This window comes from Coccinella septempunctata, chromosome 9, assembly GCF_907165205.1.
Source record: "Coccinella septempunctata chromosome 9, icCocSept1.1, whole genome shotgun sequence".
In the NCBI taxonomy this organism is placed as follows: Eukaryota; Metazoa; Arthropoda; class Insecta; order Coleoptera; family Coccinellidae; genus Coccinella; species Coccinella septempunctata.
Window position 1 is genome coordinate 9,600,502 of NC_058197.1, and position 19,461 is coordinate 9,619,962.

Genomic DNA, 19,461 nt, shown 5'->3' on the forward strand with positions numbered 1-19,461 from the left:
CTTTTTCCAACTACATTATACATAATCAGTAAAACAGTAACGCACAATTATCTTCGTTATTTGCTATTTTACAGAGGAATTTATGGATAGGTCAATTTTCACTTTGAATTACGCAACTCTTCATAATTGGAAAACTGGGTAGTAGAATATGAACCCCTTGCGAGGGCTGCAGGATAATTCAGCTTTTTTTAAATGGCAAACCTCATTTCTGGTGACACGAATAACTAGATAGACTTTTTATTACTGAGGCTGATTATGGCATTGATGGGGTTTTTCATAATCCTTTTTTATGAGAGGGGCGGCTGTGACCAATATACAATAAAAATGATACAAAAAAATAGGGTTACCGCTCAGAAGACTTAACTACCCTCCACGCCGCGTAGAGGGTGCTCAAACATACATGAAAAGTTGCTTGATTCAAAATGAAACTGGAACTGTTGGAACATTTTGCTATTTTTCAGGTCATGGATGGAAAAAACAATTTCTGGTTTGTATATTCTAAAATGTCATTATGAAGATGTCTGAAAAATCACCTCCCACAATATTTCACATCGTAAATTGTCGATGCTACATTCTCAAATTAAGTAGAGACTGAAAAAGACAGATTCAATTAGCAACTTCTTTCTGACCCGATTTTCTCCTAAAATTGTTTGTTTAAAACTAAGATAATAAACAGATTCTTTTCAATTGCATCCAGGGATGTTATAATTTTTTGAACAAATTAAGTATAGGCAGATGCTAAAAATTTGTCGTAATTCAACCTTTCTGAGATGGTCATGAAAATATCAATCAAAGCAATTATTTTTTTCCACTTTTGAAGTTTGTTTTCTTTGATTGAAGGTACCTTGCGTATGATACAAGAGCTTAGGGAAAAACGTCAGTAAAAAAAACCTGTCTCTCTGTGAGAAGTGGAGTGATGAATAATTTGTTTAAAGAATAAGCTTTTAATACTAAAGGGCTTCTCTTCCATTGACATCTTTCCTCTCTGCATTTCGAAATGATTTCTGAAACAAAAGACTTGAGCAGAAAACGAGAAGGAAAAAGTAAAATAATACAGCCTTCATGAAGTTGATTCGAGGATGTGATGATGAACAAAGAAAAAATAATCAAACATATCTCGTTCTCCAATTGCACTCTGTGTAAAATGTCATCTCTGCGTCAAAAATCTTCTGCTAAATTTGTGAATGATCATTTTTGTATTTAAAAATCCCTTCAGTACTGAAATTAATATTATTCCAAATCTTGTTTTGGACCTGGAGAGTCTTTCGATCAGGTTCAGTCTTCCAAGTGATGATTCTTCCGTTCATCTGTTGTTGGGGAATCATCTCCCATAGATATATCAGTGGTTATTCATTTAAAAATAGGAAAAAACGAGAAAGTAATTCAAAAAACTTCTGACACTAAGAACTAATACCTAAGAAAGAGACCAATCTTATGAGCAGATGGTAAACACGTGCCATCTGCCAATTAGGTATTAGTTCTTATATAGTAACTCTGCATAAGCTCACCATCATGTTGACTTTATGCGGCGCTCCTAAGAACTAAACCTCTGAAAGGAATCAATCTGAAGGGCTATCACGTGAACGCAAGGTGCCAATAGGGAATTCTCCTCAATTTGGGTTATGCAAGTGTAAACTGAATAAATATGAGTTTCATTCATGAATTTTCTAAATGCACCGCGAAAACTATTCAAAATCATTCTTCAAATATGAGGTTCTAAATTTAAATCGCTTCGTTTCTAGTTTACGATCTGGCAACAGCGCCTACTAGAAAATAAAAAGAATAATGGCTTGTTTATAAAATAACAGCTGTTGGTTTACAGCCATCATAAGGCGCGTACTCACTGGTGAGCCTCAACAGAATCCGGCCATAAAAATCCCATCAAATGTTACGACTTTCCTCGTTCGTCGCAGACTTCTTAGACAGCCATCTTTGTCTATCTCATATTTGTTGTCTTTTATCATCAACCCATATTTCAGTCGATGTTGCCAACTTGTGCAATATAAACGAAACGCTTTAAGGGACTATCTGTCCCTTAGATTGGTTCCCCTTTCTTAAGAACGCTGCACTATCCCACCATTGGACAAGTCCAAGGAGTATTATTGCTCTTGAAACGCCTGTTTTGCTGTTGAAGCTGAATATCACTGGATATATTTCCAAATTAACTCTTCGTCTGATATGGTCGGACGCCCATGGCTTCTATCGAATCACAGCATAATTTTTCAATTTTATAATGTGTTCGAATGAATCACAACCGTGTCCTTCGCCGCTTCGTACAACGTGGGTGGAGGGGTAGAACGCATAACAACCCCTCCAAAACTCTACCGTATCGCCCTTCAAGACCCCCACCCTTCTTCCACTCCCCTTTGCCGCATGTTGTTGAAACAGGTGTTGGTTACTCTGACATTCTGGTACGGGCTTGGAATTCCCAGAGGTCTTAAACATTTCGAACTGGCGTAGCGATATCTTGAAAGTTAACCTGAGGGACTCCAACTGTCCCTAGAGACTTCAAAAATATTAGCTTTGGGCGATAAGGACATATTTTTGATTGCAGGTTTCATTTGACAAATTGGGATATTTTCTTGATTCTCAAAATGAAACGGTGAAATTAGCGGAATATTCTCTGAAAGCAGATATGAATGTCATATATATAAAATATCAAATACGAATGAATTGAATGAAAAACATTGAATATGCTGAACTCAGAATAGAAGAAGGGCCCTTCAATTGAGGTAGCATTTACCCCCACCTTTCCTATTCAAAATATAGGGGTTGAGGTTGTAACAATAACCCCCGGTTTCACAAAGCTTGATCGGAGAATCAACGATTTATTAATTGACGAATAAACATCAATTTGTTTTCAATCGATTATTCAGTCATGAGCATTCAGAACATCATTCTCGCTTCAAATTATGATTTATATACGTCCATTCAATGATACTCCTTCAAAATATTCGGAAATGCAAAGGTATCAGTGATTTCGTTTCGGAAATCGAGTGACTGTCATGTCGTTGATCGCCGAAAGTTTTGTGAAAGCTGCCGGCGGTAAGGGTTGAAACGACACGGTTTTCAATTTGATCTCAAAAGTTGTCCCACAGGAATAAAAATCGACGTATATGCGCGTTTCCATGTAAATCAGTCCTGCTGACCTACAGAGCAGCTGTAACGTTTTCCTTAACCCACTCTGTGAAGTACAAGAGTATGTTCATTGGATGGCTACATAAATATAGAAATCCTCTTATTCTCTTATGTATCCACGGCTGCGGAGGTTCTTCAGAGGAATTTTAAGATATACGAATGAGTTACTTGTATTTACACTTCCTCTGCGTAGAATTCTACTGAAAAAAATCACGAATTAGGTTTAACTCATTTAGAGACACAAGATCCACCAATGTTGCCCTACCAAATTAGAGATACAAGCACAATCCCTAGCATTCATTCTACTAATTTGATTCCAATAATTTTTAGAGGTAATTCCTTATGTTGAACATTACTCAGATATTAAATGAGACATTTTATATTAGTATCTGAAAAGCAGACTTATTCAGGCCACGATTTGTTTGAAGATGTTGAGGGGACAGACAGAACTGTTCCAATAAAATGTTCAATATGAACTTATCTAAGAGCAATAATAACGTAATCAAACGGAACAAATGAATACTACAATATATCCTTCTTCTTTCATCTTAACAAAATATCAGAAATGATGAAATAATTCAAAACAACTAGTACAAAAAATAGAAGGAAAATGAAAGGATTCCAACTATTTCGAAAATTAAAGAAAACATGAAATTATTCTTGACTTTATAAAAAACTGATTCAATATATTCTTTTCATACAGAGCATGACAATTTTTAACAGCAAACAATAATTATAGCATGTGTAGGAGATACAGTTTTAGCAGAGGTTAGCGTAAACGAGGTACCATTTGATGTATGATACAAGAGCATAGTGAAAAATCTCAATAAAAAACCCTTTCTCCCCACGAGTGTAGTGGATTGTAAAAAATGAAATTAAAATAATAAAGTTAAATTCAATATGTCAGATCGACCTGAAATTGCCAACCCAATTGAAAAAACATTCGGAAACTGCATGGATAGCCCTAAAACCATAATGAAATTCATGAAGAGGACAATGATTAACCAGATGATTTATGGTTTCTTCTGGTTCCCCGCATCCACAACTAGGGCTTTAAACTGAATTCCACCTATTGCAACGTCCGTGACCTGTTCTTTTACGATTCAGAATACACCATATTTTCCTTGGATAATCAAAACCAGGAACTCTAATCGAGGGATCACTAACTAATTCTTTGTTGAATATAGAGCACGAATTCCATTCAGACTGCCAAAGGTCCTTGTCCCTTATATTCGAATTAAGAAAAGAGTTGGACCATATAGGTTTACGCGACTTCAGTCTTGGAATCGTATTTTCTGGAATGTAGGATAGAATTGAAAACGAGTCGAGAAAGGATTGAAATTTATTCCAGGAATTCATAACCACAGTCTGTCTACGAATATGAGGCGGTACAATGTTTGAAAGAACTGGTAACAAAATTGAAAAGGTGAAGATCTAATAGTTCCAGTTTAGGTCTCATGGAAAGATTCAGCTGAGCATCATTTTTTTTTAATTAACCCAAACAGGTCAACGATATTCAGCATCCGAAAAAACCAAAGCCAGGGCTGTCGTTCGAAGAGTAGCTGCATCAGCACCCCATGAAGTACCAGCTAGTTTATGCAAAATATTTTTCTTTGTTTTTAACTTCAGATGCTAATTTTCCAAATGGGCCTTGAAATTCAGCGAGGAATCCAGCTCAACTCCTAGATATTAAGGATTGACGTTATGTTTCAAAAAAGAATTACCGAAAACTACACTCAATTTTCTAAATTTCTTAATAACCATTCAAATGGAAACACGAAACCTCGGTTTTATTTGGGTTAGGAAGCAAACGCCACTCGACAAAGTAATTCCTCAAAATTTCTAAATCTTTAGATAGATTTTTCTCTATGCAACTAAAATCAGAATGACTAAATGGCAGAGCAATATCATCAGCGTATATAAATTTCTCAGAAGTTGTAGGTATATCACGCAGATCTAAATTGATAAATTGAAAAGAAAACGTGCTAAAACTGATCCTTGTGGAAGACCGTTATTCAAAGTTTTGAAATTACTACTGTTATCATCAACAAAAACACGAAACCTTCTATTTGACAGCATGTCATCTAGTTTGCACTGATTCAATGAAAAACAATTATTTTTCGAATCACTAGATCAACGCAATTTTCTTCAAAGTCGAAGACTCATTCATTCCCTGCAACGTTCGGTTTCAATATCGGAGCATCTTCCCCACAAGATAAGTCACCAACGACTTCAAATCAACCTATAAAATCACTTTGAAGGCGTTGACCACTTCGGGGTCAATAATTAGGTTCTGTTTCTAACCCAAGAAAATGATCAAGAAGATATTCAATCTAAGATTTATTTTGCATAAGTTGAATCAAATGGAAATATAACTACAAAGAATCCAGAATTGTATTTGCATTTGCATAATATCTCCCACTCAGCGAAATACTGAAACGAAAGTGCTATAAATTCATCAAAACCAGTCCTTTTCTAGGTTGACAATGATACAGAATATGCTTTAAAACTGAAGAGAATGTAGGCATGAAAACCAGACTCGAAATATTATTACCAATATACGACATTTCTCGACATCGAACGTCAAATTCACGCCGCTTCCCCATTTTTACAACTTCAACCTTCCGCCGAACCCCTAAACGCGTAAATCGACCCGGATTCCCCGTTTACCGAACGCCCCCCGTACCATAAATCCGACGTCCGTCGAAATATCACTCGATAACCGCCGCCAGCGCCCCATCGACCTTTCCATCTTCTCCGGGCCCTCCTTACCCCCCATAACAGTTTTGGGACCGCTACATTCACCTTCGGATTGATCGCGTGACAACCAGCACCGACCTCTAGGTCAGATTTACCATTTATTTAAACTTATAATAAACGTCGACCCCTAGTGGAACCATGCACAGCCCTTGGAAATCACGAACCGCCACAATACTCCGCGAGTCGTCGACGGAGCCGCTGCCGGAGTGCGCGAAAACAATAGCCGTGCCAAAAAACGACGGGGGACGGTGCTGAACCGGCCGCGCTCGAACGGCCTCAGTTCCGGGGATATCGGCGGACGCTCCAGTGCAGTTCGCGATAGGACAATGCCTTCCGTCTCGAAGTCGCTTCGTTCCAATCTTGGCCACTGATAGTTGGATCTTCATTGAAATCCTCGCCGATTACCCGCCTCAAGATGGTCATGAGCTCGGTGAACATGAAGAGGGACAACCCCGACATGACGGAGGAGAACATCAACATCATCAAGAACATCATCGAGGACTTCCCCGTCGACAATGAACCACCTGACTCCCCCCCGAAGATCAAGCCCGCCAAACCGGCCAGGAAGCGATGCAAGAACTGCAACAAGTACACCAAGATCAGCAACAGCGCTGACAACGTCGTCAACAAGAACAAGAAGTATCAGATCTCCCCGAAGACTCCCAGAAGCATGGACAAGAATTTCACGTATTTCAAGAATTCCGGCGGCGCTGCGCAGAACTGCGAGAAAGAGGAGGGGGGTGACGTTTATATCGCTTTCACTGAGAGGGATAACAAGGAGAATCAGGATTGCAACGCTAAGGACTTCAAGAAGATGGAGAAGAGGAGGAAAAGCATATTCAAGAGCAGCGTTAAGTCGTACACTGATGATATTAGGGATGAGGTGAAGATCTTCATGGAATCGAAGAGGAATCAGGACAAAGTGTCTAGGAATGTGAAAGAGGTGAGATACTGAGATGCTTCGACTACTCAGCTGTGGAATTTTCATTATATTCTTTCGACACAGATCAGATAGAACACCCGAAATTCATACTATACAACGAACATAAACATTATTAGGAGAACTATCTGAGCCAGAGGATAAACCTTTGACCTATTTAGTGCTTTTGTATTATTTGCGATCTATAAAAAAGTCGTGAAGACTTACAAACCTACAAGTACAAGAAAAGAAAACCTTAAAAAAATCAGAAACTGCTGATTCGATTACCACAATCTTCAACTGGATTAGTGTGGAGTGGTTGGACAACGTTTTTTTGAGTTTCAGACAGACTACTTAAATACTTCAATGACGACTCATTATTGAAAAATAGGTGAAAACTCCAGGACAGCTCGGAGACTGCTTGTTCGATTCGATTTGATCTCGCTATCTTCAAAATTGCGACCTGTATGCTGATGAACAGGATGTTACCACAAGGAATTAAAACAGGAAAATTAAATTTGAAGTCGGGCTTATCACTTTTTTGACATCCACTGTAATCTATGTGCTCTAAACCATCGTACATTTACATTACACTAACGAATATGAGCTTTATATATACAAAATTGCGGCCACTAGTCTGATGGCGAAAAAAAAAAGGATATTCGAACATAACCCAGAAACGAATATTTTGACGTCCGCAAAAATGATTGATCCTTTTATCGGTAGATATTCCTATAATACTGCCGAATATGAGACTGATAGCTCCAAAATTATGACCCCTATCGTCTTATCTTCTTGGCTCCTTTGTGTATCCCATCCTCGTCGCCAAAGCTAAATTTTTTTATTATTCGAAAAACGTTTGCAAATCTTTATTTGTACAACATATTTCCACTAAAACAAGATGAGATGTTTCATCATCGACAGAATCACGAACAAAGAATAACGAGAAGAAAAAACATACCAAGATAGGACCTTCTTATTTGAACATGTTTTCAAGATCTAGTACTACCTCATTCTAATCTTTAGTGTATTTGGCTCCTCTGTATATCCCATCTTCGTCGCCAATGTTGAATTCGTTGGTTAAGTCGAAAATTATATTCTGCACAACATATATTCATAAAAAAGTAAGTTGATATTTTCTATCTATCACTGTTATACAGTTTAATATTTCTCGACAGCTATCGGTGGAATCATAAGCAAAGTTGAAAGTTCAAGGGTGTACTCTTCAAACAAAATGACGAGTTCTAGCACTATTTTTCAATATACGTGGGCTCTTTGCTCCTCTATGTATTCCATCCTCGTCACCAATGTTGAATTTCTCCATTATTAACTTTTGTAAATATTCATTTTGCACATGTCTTCACAAAACGTCTAGAGGATATTTCTCCATCTATCACAGTTTTAAGGTTTCTTGACTTAGATCAACGAAATCAAAGTGAAAAGAAATCAACATAACAGTCCTCCTCTCAATATAAAAATCCAGGTTTTCTGGTTCTAGTACTAATAATTATCTTTTGGTTTTCTTCGCTCCTCTGGGTTTCCCATCCTGGTCGCCAATGTAAATTCGTTTATTAATCGAAATACATTTGGAAGTTCCCGTTTGTAGAACACGTATGCACAAAAAACAAGATGATATTACTCCATACATCTCTTTTTTACTACATGATTTTTACTACGTGATCAATGGTATTATTGAAAAATTGAAAGGTAATGAACAGAACAGTCATTTCTCTTTAATTCAAAGGTCCAGACTATGACAGTTTTCTAGTTCTAGTACTCCTTTGTACCGTCCATTAGTCTTCTTCGTTCTTCTGTATATCCCATACTCGTTGCCAATGTTGAATTCGTTAATCAAACGGAATTCATCGGCAAATCTTCATTTTGTAAGTGAAACATGCATTCACAAAACATCAGGATGATATTTCTCCTTTCCTTGATTATGATCGACAGAATCATTAAAAAATTGAAAGGGAATAAACATGACAATTTTTGTTTGATTTAAACATAACAATACTCTCTCCATTTAGAGTTCCAGTATGTGAACAGGTTCTCTAGTTCTTACGCTCATTCTTAGTGTTAGTGTCCATTGGTGTTTTTGACCCTTTTGTGTATCCCATCCTTGTCGCCAATTCGAATTTGTTGATTACACGCAATACTTAGGAAAATCTTCATTTTGTACAACATGCATTCACACAACATTAAGATGATATTTCTCCATCCATCAATATCATACGTTTTTAGATTAATGTTATCGACGGAATCATGAACAAAATGAAAAAGAAGAAATATAATTAATTTTAATTTTCAAAGATCGATTGAAACGATCAATGTATTCATGAAGAATAAAAACTACTGAGTACTGCTTCTGCTGCTACGTTCCTCAATTTTCAAAGAATTAGTCGATCCACATCAATGTCAAGCAGGAGCATTTTCAGATGTTACTAGGTTTTTGTATAATTTTTCGTAGTGTCATCCATAAGTCTTGAAACTTTTACTATTTGAGTGGATCTCATTTTTTCGAAATGCACTATTGCACAGGTAATAATTTTCTCCTCACTTCGATCGACTTTTCTTTTTTGTTTCTTTTTTTAATTGTTTTGTGCCAATTTTTTTTTCAATTTTTATTTTTCAATGGTGCAAACTGGAATATTTGCAACACTAGGAAGCTGATAATGATTTGTGTAATCTATGCACCATATTTACGCGGAATTTGATAAAGGACAAATTGTTGGGAGGAACTTTCAAATAATATTTCCACGATTTGTATGAGTATTTTCATGAATAATTACCGTCAAATCCATCCTTTACGACCAGATTCGACCTGTCTCCTATTATACCGGGAAATTTGAATAGAAACAGGAAGGGAAACTGATTCGGTTGTTTCGGAATAAATATAAAATTCTCGTTTCTTGGAAAGAATCAACCCACGCGTCTTTTCCCCAATCAGAAAATTCTACCGAAGGCCCGTATTTAATGATACTGTTCGACGGATTTTCGAATCACGCAGAATTATTTGGCGACTCACTCGTTTGGATTTTTTTTTGGCAAGTCTGCTGGTGCAAATAGGGGATGTGCCTCGAACAAATCGTTGAAATTCGGGTGTCCGTGCCAGTTCATGACCTAGTTCTTCTTCGGAGCGGGAGCCTTTGTGCTGGATTTTAATGTTAGGGGTGTTTAAGGATATATTTCGATGCGAATGAAAGATTCGATGAACTTTTTCCTATTCCTTTATGTGTTGCAACTTGAAGAGTATTTAAATACGCTACAAATTTTCATTATGGGTACATTAACATCCGAAGACTCTTTCTAAAACGAGTGCCCACAATTTGTCACTCTACATTATACAGTGTCAGATCATAAAAAGAACGGTTAGAAATTGACTTGATAGAGCCTAATGAGACCTAGTGCTAGTGTAGCGTGGGGTCCCCATCACAGAGTTAAGAATATAGTTATTATTAAGTTTATGGTCTCCATATATCTATAAAACCTATATTGATATAACGTGTTTTGTGCAATGAAAAAAGGGATGGCAAACCGTTGTCAGAAAGGGACTTACACAAATACGCGAATTGAAAATCCAAAAAATGAGAAACAAGATATTGGTTAGTAACCAAATATTTCTATATTCAATTCCTCCAATATCATCGTATGTGAAATGGTGAGTCCTCATTATCGTAGACTAACTAGTTTGTCTATGTTCAGGACCTCACTCTACAGAGGCGCCAACTGATGAGCATAAAACGGAGTGGATTAATTATCTCGTGAGCTGCTAGATGGAGCTAGGGTATTGTTGATACTGCCAAGCCCTTACTCGTATTCAAATATTATCAAGCAATCCGACATCCGAGCTATTTTCCATCGAGCAAAACGACTACCAAGTCGTTTTGCTCTGACCAGATCAGAACCACGAGATTTGAATAATAAATGAGAATATAATAATCACAATGTCTGTGACTATGACATTCCTTTGACAGTCGCTTTAGTGAGGAGCGGCAAAGACTAATTCAAGACCAACTGCGATGACACTCATAAATACCTGTTATTACAGTTCACCACATCTGTAGCAATGACGTTTTTGTCGTTGAATTTCAAAGACGTCTTTTGTGATTCTTTAGAACACGGTCATCTGGAAAATTACTCAAGGACTAATTCGCAGTCAAAAATTATCGTGGTCTGAAATTTGAAGTTGGAAAAATGGGTTGGGATATCAATAAAACGCTGACTTCGCTATGTATCACATTCAATTCTATTCTTCTTTTCCCTCCATTTTCATTCTACTGCGAACCCTTGGCAACATTTCAAATGTATAGTTAAATTTCCACTCGGGTGTCTCATATCTCCCCATAAGAAACGAACTGATGTCTCCCTAGATGTTTTTCTGCAAAGTTACAAAAATGTTCTTGATAGAATTGAAACATCTCTGCGTTTAACTTGAGTGAAGTCCTCGTTGAGAATCTATAATTTAATTGAAAACAAATTAAGCAACAGAAGGATGGAAGCTACTTTCGTTGAAAACTCCTTAACTTCGTAAATGAAGTCTTCTGCGGGTAAACGAAAGTCCATATAAATTTCAAATTTTCGGTGGCCTATCGAGAGTTTCAAGATAATATGGAGGGCTCTAATTGCCCAACCTAAAAATTCTCAAATCTTGTTATTTTTGCTTCATGATTTATTGCTATCAATTAATGCCCAATAAACACAAAAAAACGTCGCCTTTTTCAAGTAATGCTACTATTATCTATATTTTGTCCTATTGTCCTTGAATAATCGGAAAAATATCTTCAGGAGATATATTTCTTCCTAGTTTTATATTGCAACGTTACCACCTCACGTTAGTTCTACGTGTGTTACATCTTGCTATTATACCCATTGTAACCACAAAGTTATGGATATAAACTATCAATTATATTTCCATTCATACTTAGACAACACAGACACCCATACCAGGGCAGGACTCAAACCCAGGACTTCGTCACTTCTTGTGAGTTACACTGACCACAATACTCCAACGAGCCAGCTACACAATGTTTCCTTAACTGGGATGAAGAGGTCACTTTATTTCATTCCTTCCCAGCAGAACGATTAGATAAAGTATACTTATAAATAATAATTCGACTACTTCATATAATCTCACTTTATATGTTGAGAAATCAATGATAACTTTATTGGCGGGTAACACGAAATTCAACTTTTATGTAACATTTTTTTTAAAATGAGAGAAATGGTGGCTATATTAACGGGGTATTGAATAGTTTCTTATTCGACGTTGATGTGATGTTCCTTACCCGGTATTGCGTCTTTGTTTTGAAAGCACGATAATGACACTTTTCTTATTGGTGCCTATCGCAATAAGTTGAAAATTTTACGTTGATTATCAATGTGAAATCACCGAGAGGTTGAATTTAGGTTTCTGAAAAGTGAAATTCAACTAGTATCCTTCAAAAAAGTTCCCTGAGGAACTGGGGAAATCAAAAAACCTAAACGAAATTGGAATTTCGTTTTTTTTTTCGTATGTATTATATGTTGGGTAGCCTTCCCTTCACAGAGAAGTGATTGACTCTCGCTGCGGTTGACAGTTGACAAATTATTTATATTATTCATGCAGGTTTCTGCAGGTTTTAGTGCTACTTGCAGTCGCAATGACAATAAATAAATTGCCCTTGACTGTATGTATGTAGTCTATTCCTGTGTTGACAAACCTTCAACTTTCTTCATTTATGAAACTGACAAAATCGAAAATGTTGCTTACAATGAGGCATGAAAAAGTCGATGATCACTTCATATAAAAAATGTATATAATATTATATTTATAAATATATACTCAATCGATATTTCAACAGGAAGTCTCTCATGAAACTTTCAATTACTAAACATTCCCTCACAATAGTTGGACAACGTCTACTGGGTCGGATAGTTTAGAAATAAAAAATCAATCTGTATTTCTCTTGTCACGCTATAACTTGAGAACGACTAAGAGCATTTCATTAGTGTTTTTCAATTTTTATGATTCTATGTAGAGAAATTGTCAAGAAAATCAAGCTTGAATTGAAAATTTTCACGAGACTACACGATATTTTCAATAACACTTTTACGGATTTCTGTTTTCAAACTGTGGGCTCCATTTGGATGGAATTTTATGGGTGACCGAAGCCTTGCTTTCACAATCCAGCCCAGTAGGTGGCGTTGCGGTCGAAATAATTGGATAAATGGGTCGGAAAAACTCCTGACTACTGTAAAAGCACCTAGAAAATGCAATCAAACCAAAATATTTCAAAATAACACTCGATTTTAAATGTCCCTGTTTGGGCGCCAATTTGTAAAGTAAGGAAAAGCGTAGGGTTTTTAATTTTTCCCGCGTTCCTGATGATTTCCATTAGGAAATAATAAAGGAAAAGTTTGGACGCAACCAGAGACAATCTAGGAACTAACGAGCCAACTTGTGAAATCCGTCGTTGCCCAATCAACCAACCCGCATCGCCAGAAAGGTCCTGAAGAACGCCGCGGCGCTCAGCGTCCCTCGCTCCCGAAAACAACCCCTTCGTGCGCAGTCGCCCACGGAGCAGATCCTAGCACACAGAATCCGGAAAGGACTCCATCCGTTCGAGCGTTCCTTGAAAACAGTCGAACGTCGATATCCGACGTGAACGCTGACGCCGCGTCGTGACGTGTCTAACTGTTGAAAATACCGACGGCGATGACTTAAAGGCGGACATTGAAGGTGGTAATGTTGGCCCTCTTGGACGACCCGTCCACCAGGCATGGATGAGACGGTTCTCCACCGGCCCAGAGGACAAAAATTCAGGTTTTGCGAATAGCACCCTTAACTCGTTTTATCCCATTCTATGGTAAATCAGTGTTTGTGTGTACCTTTTTTTCTTTCTCGTAATGTTCGAATTTCTGCCAGATCTAGTTGGCTTTGCCTGTCGTCTCGTAGATTTTGTTTTTTTTTCCGTTGGTCTTTACATTGTCACGATTTAGAACAGTCTCTGCTCCTTTCCTCACTTTTCAGTGATCGGCTTGACTTTAGAGGTAGTAGTATCGATTAAACCCGTACTTCCCAGTATTTTCATACGGATGTCATGTGGAAAATAGTGTTAGGGATGAGTTTTCTAAATGATTTCCTTTCTTCCGGAGAGGTTTAGAGAGAGGGTAGACATTTATCCTTTGTTTTGTTCCTGGGCTTATTCGCATAGAACGTTAGGTTCTATGGTCGCTTGAAATGTCCTTTATTGGGGCTTTGCTTCTTCATTGACATGTTGTTTGACGTTAGTATTAGGTAGTCTTTTCTCCAGTTATTCTCTAATTTCTGCTTGTCTAGTCGCACAACATTTTGGATTTCGTTTAATTTTATACATTTGGAAGGAAATTTGCCCCTAGAGCTTCTTTTTGTAGTCCAGTTTAGTCCCGAGGGTAGCTCTGACACAAAACCATTAAAGTGAAATATTTTCCTACTCTGTATTGTGAATTTAAATAATGGAACATTATGTGCGGACATGCAAACATGGAGATAACGTGCACATGTTTATGTATGAATATCGAACATCGGTTTTTTTACAGGACGTGTTGATCCTTTCTCATTATTTAATCACACAAGGTGTCAACAATGCCCAAAATAATTTTGAAATAAACATAACGTTTCATAGTTGTTTTCAGTGAGATTTGTCGGTAGATATGATAAACTAAAATACACTATCAAGCAAACAAAAAACTCTTCTGAAACAAATTCGATCTGAAATATATTTTCCTTCTATATTTATAATTTTTTTATCAATTGGAGAGCACTATCTTGTTGCCGAAATCTGTCAGTTGATTTTTGATTACCCTTGTTTTCTGGCAAATTGATCGTTTTTCTTCGACCTCTTAGCCGCAATCCTATCCTTCTACCGTTTTTCCAATGTGAACACATATCTGAATTCCTTGAAAATTTTCAAACCGTTAGAAAACCAATTGAATTGAAAATTTTTCTCGTCTCCAATTTTTTCATGAGACGCAAGATTTTTGAGAAAAATCTAAAAATGTTATTAAAAGTATACAAATTTCGAAATGTATCCAATCACATTTTTGGATTTTTCTCAAAAACCTAGCGTTTCATAAAAAATTGCAGGAGACAAGAAAATTTCAAAGGGTTTATTAACGGTTCAGCAATTTTCAGTTACTATTAATTCAACACCATTACAAAAACGTAATTCAGCAGAAAATTCAAATTCGAAAATAACTCGAAAAGTTACTCAAGTTTGAATTCTTATAAAAAATATATAAAAAATATCCTTCCAGTTTTTGGTTGTACATAAGAATGTATTGAAAAAAAGCAGCTGTAAAGCCCGTTTGCAACAGCCGAGAATTCTCTACAAAATTCCCGCAAGAAAAGAGAGAAGAAGAAGAGATTATTTTGTATGAAAGTGAACAGAGAATTCTACCGAAAGTGCGTATGCAACGGTAAATAATTCACGGCGCATGAGTTTTCGAGTAAATTCTCTCGAGAATTCTCGGCTGTTGCAAACGGGCTTTACAGCTGCTTTTTTTCAATACATTCTTATGAACAACCAAAAACTGGAAGGATATTTTTTATATATTTTTTATAAGAATTCAAACTTGAGTAACTTTTCGAGTTATTTTCGAATTTGAAATTTCTTTTGTTAGATATGAATTTGTTCAAAAAAGATTCATATTTCCCCACAACACTGAAATTATTTCTATGTTAATCAGCTTGAACAAATACTTGTATATCGCTCTTCTTGCAGCTCCAATATGATATAAAAAACTCTCTTCGCTCTGTGTTGCTGCAATTGCCAGTATTGAATAAGAGTCCATCAAGGCATCAATTCCAAACGTTCTCCATCGGAGAAGAAGCTATGTTGCTCTGACGAGGTCAAATGAAACCGAAACCTTGGTCAGCATCTGCTTTTCTTCAATGGAGCGTACTCCATTTGCCTGACGATGGCAAATTGGCTAGTTCAATTCAGACCGTAACACTTGTTGATATTTATATCAGGAGGTGGTATGCATCTGAATTAATTCTTATTATGGCATTCAGAACCTTCAGTTCCAATGATAACAAATTTGTTAGTTTTGCCATTAATCAACTTCAATTATTTGACTCTTAAATCAAAAACTCTAGTATAAACTACAACAATTCAATTCACCCTTCATCATCATCTTCAAAAACCATATTTCTGCTTTTATTTCGTCAAAATATTTGTGATTTAGAACGCAGTTTTTTTTATTATCCTTCTTGCTCACAAGGAATATATGCTTGCATCCACATTTGTCAGTTTTCTGGTTTCCAATAGAAAAAAATTGCTCCCCAGGTGCCATCTTTCGTGAGCTGTGAGTAAGCAGGGACTGCACAAAAGAAATATTTCAAACACCCTTAGCCCTAACTTTTTCTTGACGAGGAAATAATCCTTAAATTTTTTTGCAACTATTCATTCACACCCTGTATATGAAAAATATATCGAAATCTGAAATACATCTAGTGGAGCTAATCATTATTCATAGCCCAAAATAAAATTCAAAAGTCTCTACAATAGTCGTCAATTGAAGTTCTCATGTTGTTTCTTCTTCAATATATACTCACTCCATTCACGTTTATAAGAACACTCAGTTGTGTATGGAAATTTTACACATTCCACGCTGTATAGTACGAAAATGCGAGGTTATGTCACTTTTTAAAATAATTTTGCGTTTCAAATCAGCGCGATGTTGTCCTTCTTCATGAAAGTCTCAGTAATTGCGTATTTGTCGCAATGTGAATTTACGTCAGAAGGTAAATGAATTCGAGAATCTGTGATGAACATAATTAACCTTTATACAAACTGATTGAAAGGATTCCTAATCTAGTTATTTGCATGGAAAGGACAAGAGATGAGTTTTCCATTATATTAATTTTTCCTATGGAAGTAAATTTTTTATTGACACATAATATGCATCTGTTGCAGTGGAAGAGAATGGTTTCTTGTGCAAAATATTCCACATTCATTAGCATAAAAATAGATGCAGTACGTCAATATTGAAGTGCCCATTTTTCAAATTTGCCGTTGCGATTCTATTCTAAAAGTCCTCAAGTGCCACCACATTTTTGGGTATACCAATAAATGGAAATTCTTTGTCATCCTCCTCATTCACTATCTATCTTATTGTGGAAACATTCAGCCTAAATATAAGTCGCTTAGATCAAGATGAACCATAACATAAATTTCTTCACATTGAATATATGAATATATTTTCGCATTGAGAATATCATTGTTACTATTTGAATGAGCAGAACTCAATTCTAAATAGCACTGATACTCTCTGTCTTTTCTCTTCTTTAATCACTTTCGGCATTTGTGTTTTATCAACTTTTTAGCTGTCGAAAAGTCCTGTTGGTATCAAGGACTTTTCATGAGTGCCAACTTTACTCTTTTCAAGTAACAAAAACTTAAGAAGAAAATTATTTCAATCCAATGGAGTATAGTTAGTTAGGTATATTCCACAAGCGGTTACAAATATTTGGAATATGGGCTGTAGTTATTATTCTTATAAATATTATTCCAACTCATCAAAGCATATCAAGCAGCAAAAATCAATATGCTGTTCGATGTAGCGAAGAGAATAATTAATTGGATATTTGCATGTGTAATCAGAACCCTTATGACTTCTCTTCCTCGGCATGTGCCCTTTGATATCTTCTCCTGTTACAGATGATCATCATAAATCCACATCAGTGTTTGCTTTGTCATGACAAGAATCACAAGCGTGCCTCAATCTTATCTAGCAAACGAACCAGTTGCATTCCGTCACTAACTTTCTGTTATATCAATTCCAGTCTTTGTTAAAGACATCATATCGATTTCTTCTGAAGTTTCTCAAACGATCTCTACTAATTAATTTCGTCATCAAAGTTCTGTGATAAGGTTTCAGAGTGATCAAATCATCTCATGAAATAAAGTTAAAGAGATTGGATTTCATTTTGATAGGAATATACCTACCTATTGTTTCATATTTTTTGACTCGCATTAGAGAGTAGTTTTTCAGTCTAAAGTGATCCCTTTCGAGGGGAAGTAAGATATTTGTTCTTGTTCTGAAAATTGTCAACAGTCGATTTGTAGTCGCTAATGTTAATTTTGTTCAGTGTTTAGCCATTTGAAGTTTTTTCAAAAAGGTTCAGGTTCGGGTAATTTTTTTAAAGAAGCTTTGACAAGATTTTCTGATTTGAAATGAAGAAAATCCATTTTTTTTTGAGTGTTCTGTGTGATCTTGAAGATGTTGATCATTAATACTCGTTTGTTATTCCTAATTCACTGGAATCAATTTGAAATAGCATAGTTCTGATTTACATTATTCAAAATATTGGTTACTATTAGAAAATTTGAAAGTTTTTGATGAATACTGGAATCCAGATTGAGCATAATTCTAAGACAACTGTAGAATTTTTGCGCAAAGTATGAAGTAAAAAACATACAACTTGGCTCTAATAGTATCTGAAAATTTCACCCTTTTAACGTTTAAGGGAGAATAATCATTATTTTGTTCATCCTGTGTGGAGAATATAAGCTTAAATAACTCTACTAGTTCCACAATGAATTCAATTCTTAATCTTAGGTATGAATAGGCATACCTATGCATATTGACCAGAAGCAGTGATTTCAGAAGTATTGGAAATAGACGGAATTCGGTCGAGTAAAAGGTTATTGATCATTACTCATGACATAAAGAAAGCTAGAAAGGATTGCCATAATTAAAAAATTTCTTTATAGGAAAACGAATGAGCTGCGAGCATGATTTTTCAGTGTTGTTTGTTCAATAATTAGTTCATCTGATCATTTATTCGCTTATTTGAATAAGGAATGAATGTTTCCGCTTTATACGCAGTTGGAAAATGTTAAATAATTTGAAATGTCACACTATGAATGAGGCCATACCTAAAACTGACAGATATAACCAAAATTTTCGTGAATCTTGAATTGATGTAGCTGATAAATAATTCACGTAATTCCATGATTCAAGTACTGAATTACATGTACGAAACATGTGTAGTTAAATAACCAATAGTGGAAATCATGTAGGTAATTCAATTTGTGATTTTATTATCACGACAAATAAAGAGAGTAAATATTGAAAATCAGATCATTTTTCGTTCCAACTTCAACAAATTATCAAAGAATCAATGAAAAATTATTGAATTTCTTGAATAAAACTGTGTCCAACCTTGGATGGGATTAAGATCCCCCTTGTTAATGGATCAATATATATCCCTGGATGCCCGAAAAACCCAATAATAAAGTTTCAAAATGACGAATGAAAAGATTCTATGTAGATTCAACGACTTAAAGTCTTTCCGAAATTCCCAAACTGTGAGTCTATGTCCGCCCCCTTTGTTGTAGCAATCTGAGGACATAAAAGATCTGCTTTGATTTAAATTAGAGAACAGTTCAGAATAAAATTTCCACTCTTTTGGGAAGAGGTAATATTCTAATTTAATTTTCGCAACTTTCAATACCCCAAAATGTTGTACCCGTTATGTCTATCATTTAAATATAACCAGTCCTGCTCACGGCACCATTTCGACCAAGAATTAAAAAAGTGCTTTAGAGATAGGTGCCAGATTATTCCAGTTTATTTCTTCTCGCCAACATCCCAATGACAACAGATCGGTGGAAAAA

The 19,461-nt window shown here is 36.0% G+C and overlaps 1 protein-coding gene across 9 annotated transcripts in view; it reads left to right on the forward strand.

Annotated features, from left to right (window-relative positions):
* Positions 1-19,461, forward strand: part of LOC123319862 (potassium voltage-gated channel subfamily H member 6) — a 186,666-nt gene that overhangs the window by 123,214 nt on the left and 43,991 nt on the right. Inside the window, exon 1 of one of the 9 annotated variants that reach the window (XM_044906877.1) lies at positions 6,097-6,841. The exons of 7 other annotated variants lie outside the window; for them this stretch is intronic. In XM_044906877.1, coding sequence (XP_044762812.1) covers positions 6,314-6,841 — 528 coding nt within the window. In that variant the 5' untranslated portion in view covers positions 6,097-6,313. Of the gene's footprint in view, positions 1-6,096; positions 6,842-13,452; positions 13,620-19,461 lie in introns of those variants that run through there. One more of the 9 variants, XM_044906876.1, reaches the window with a different exon arrangement.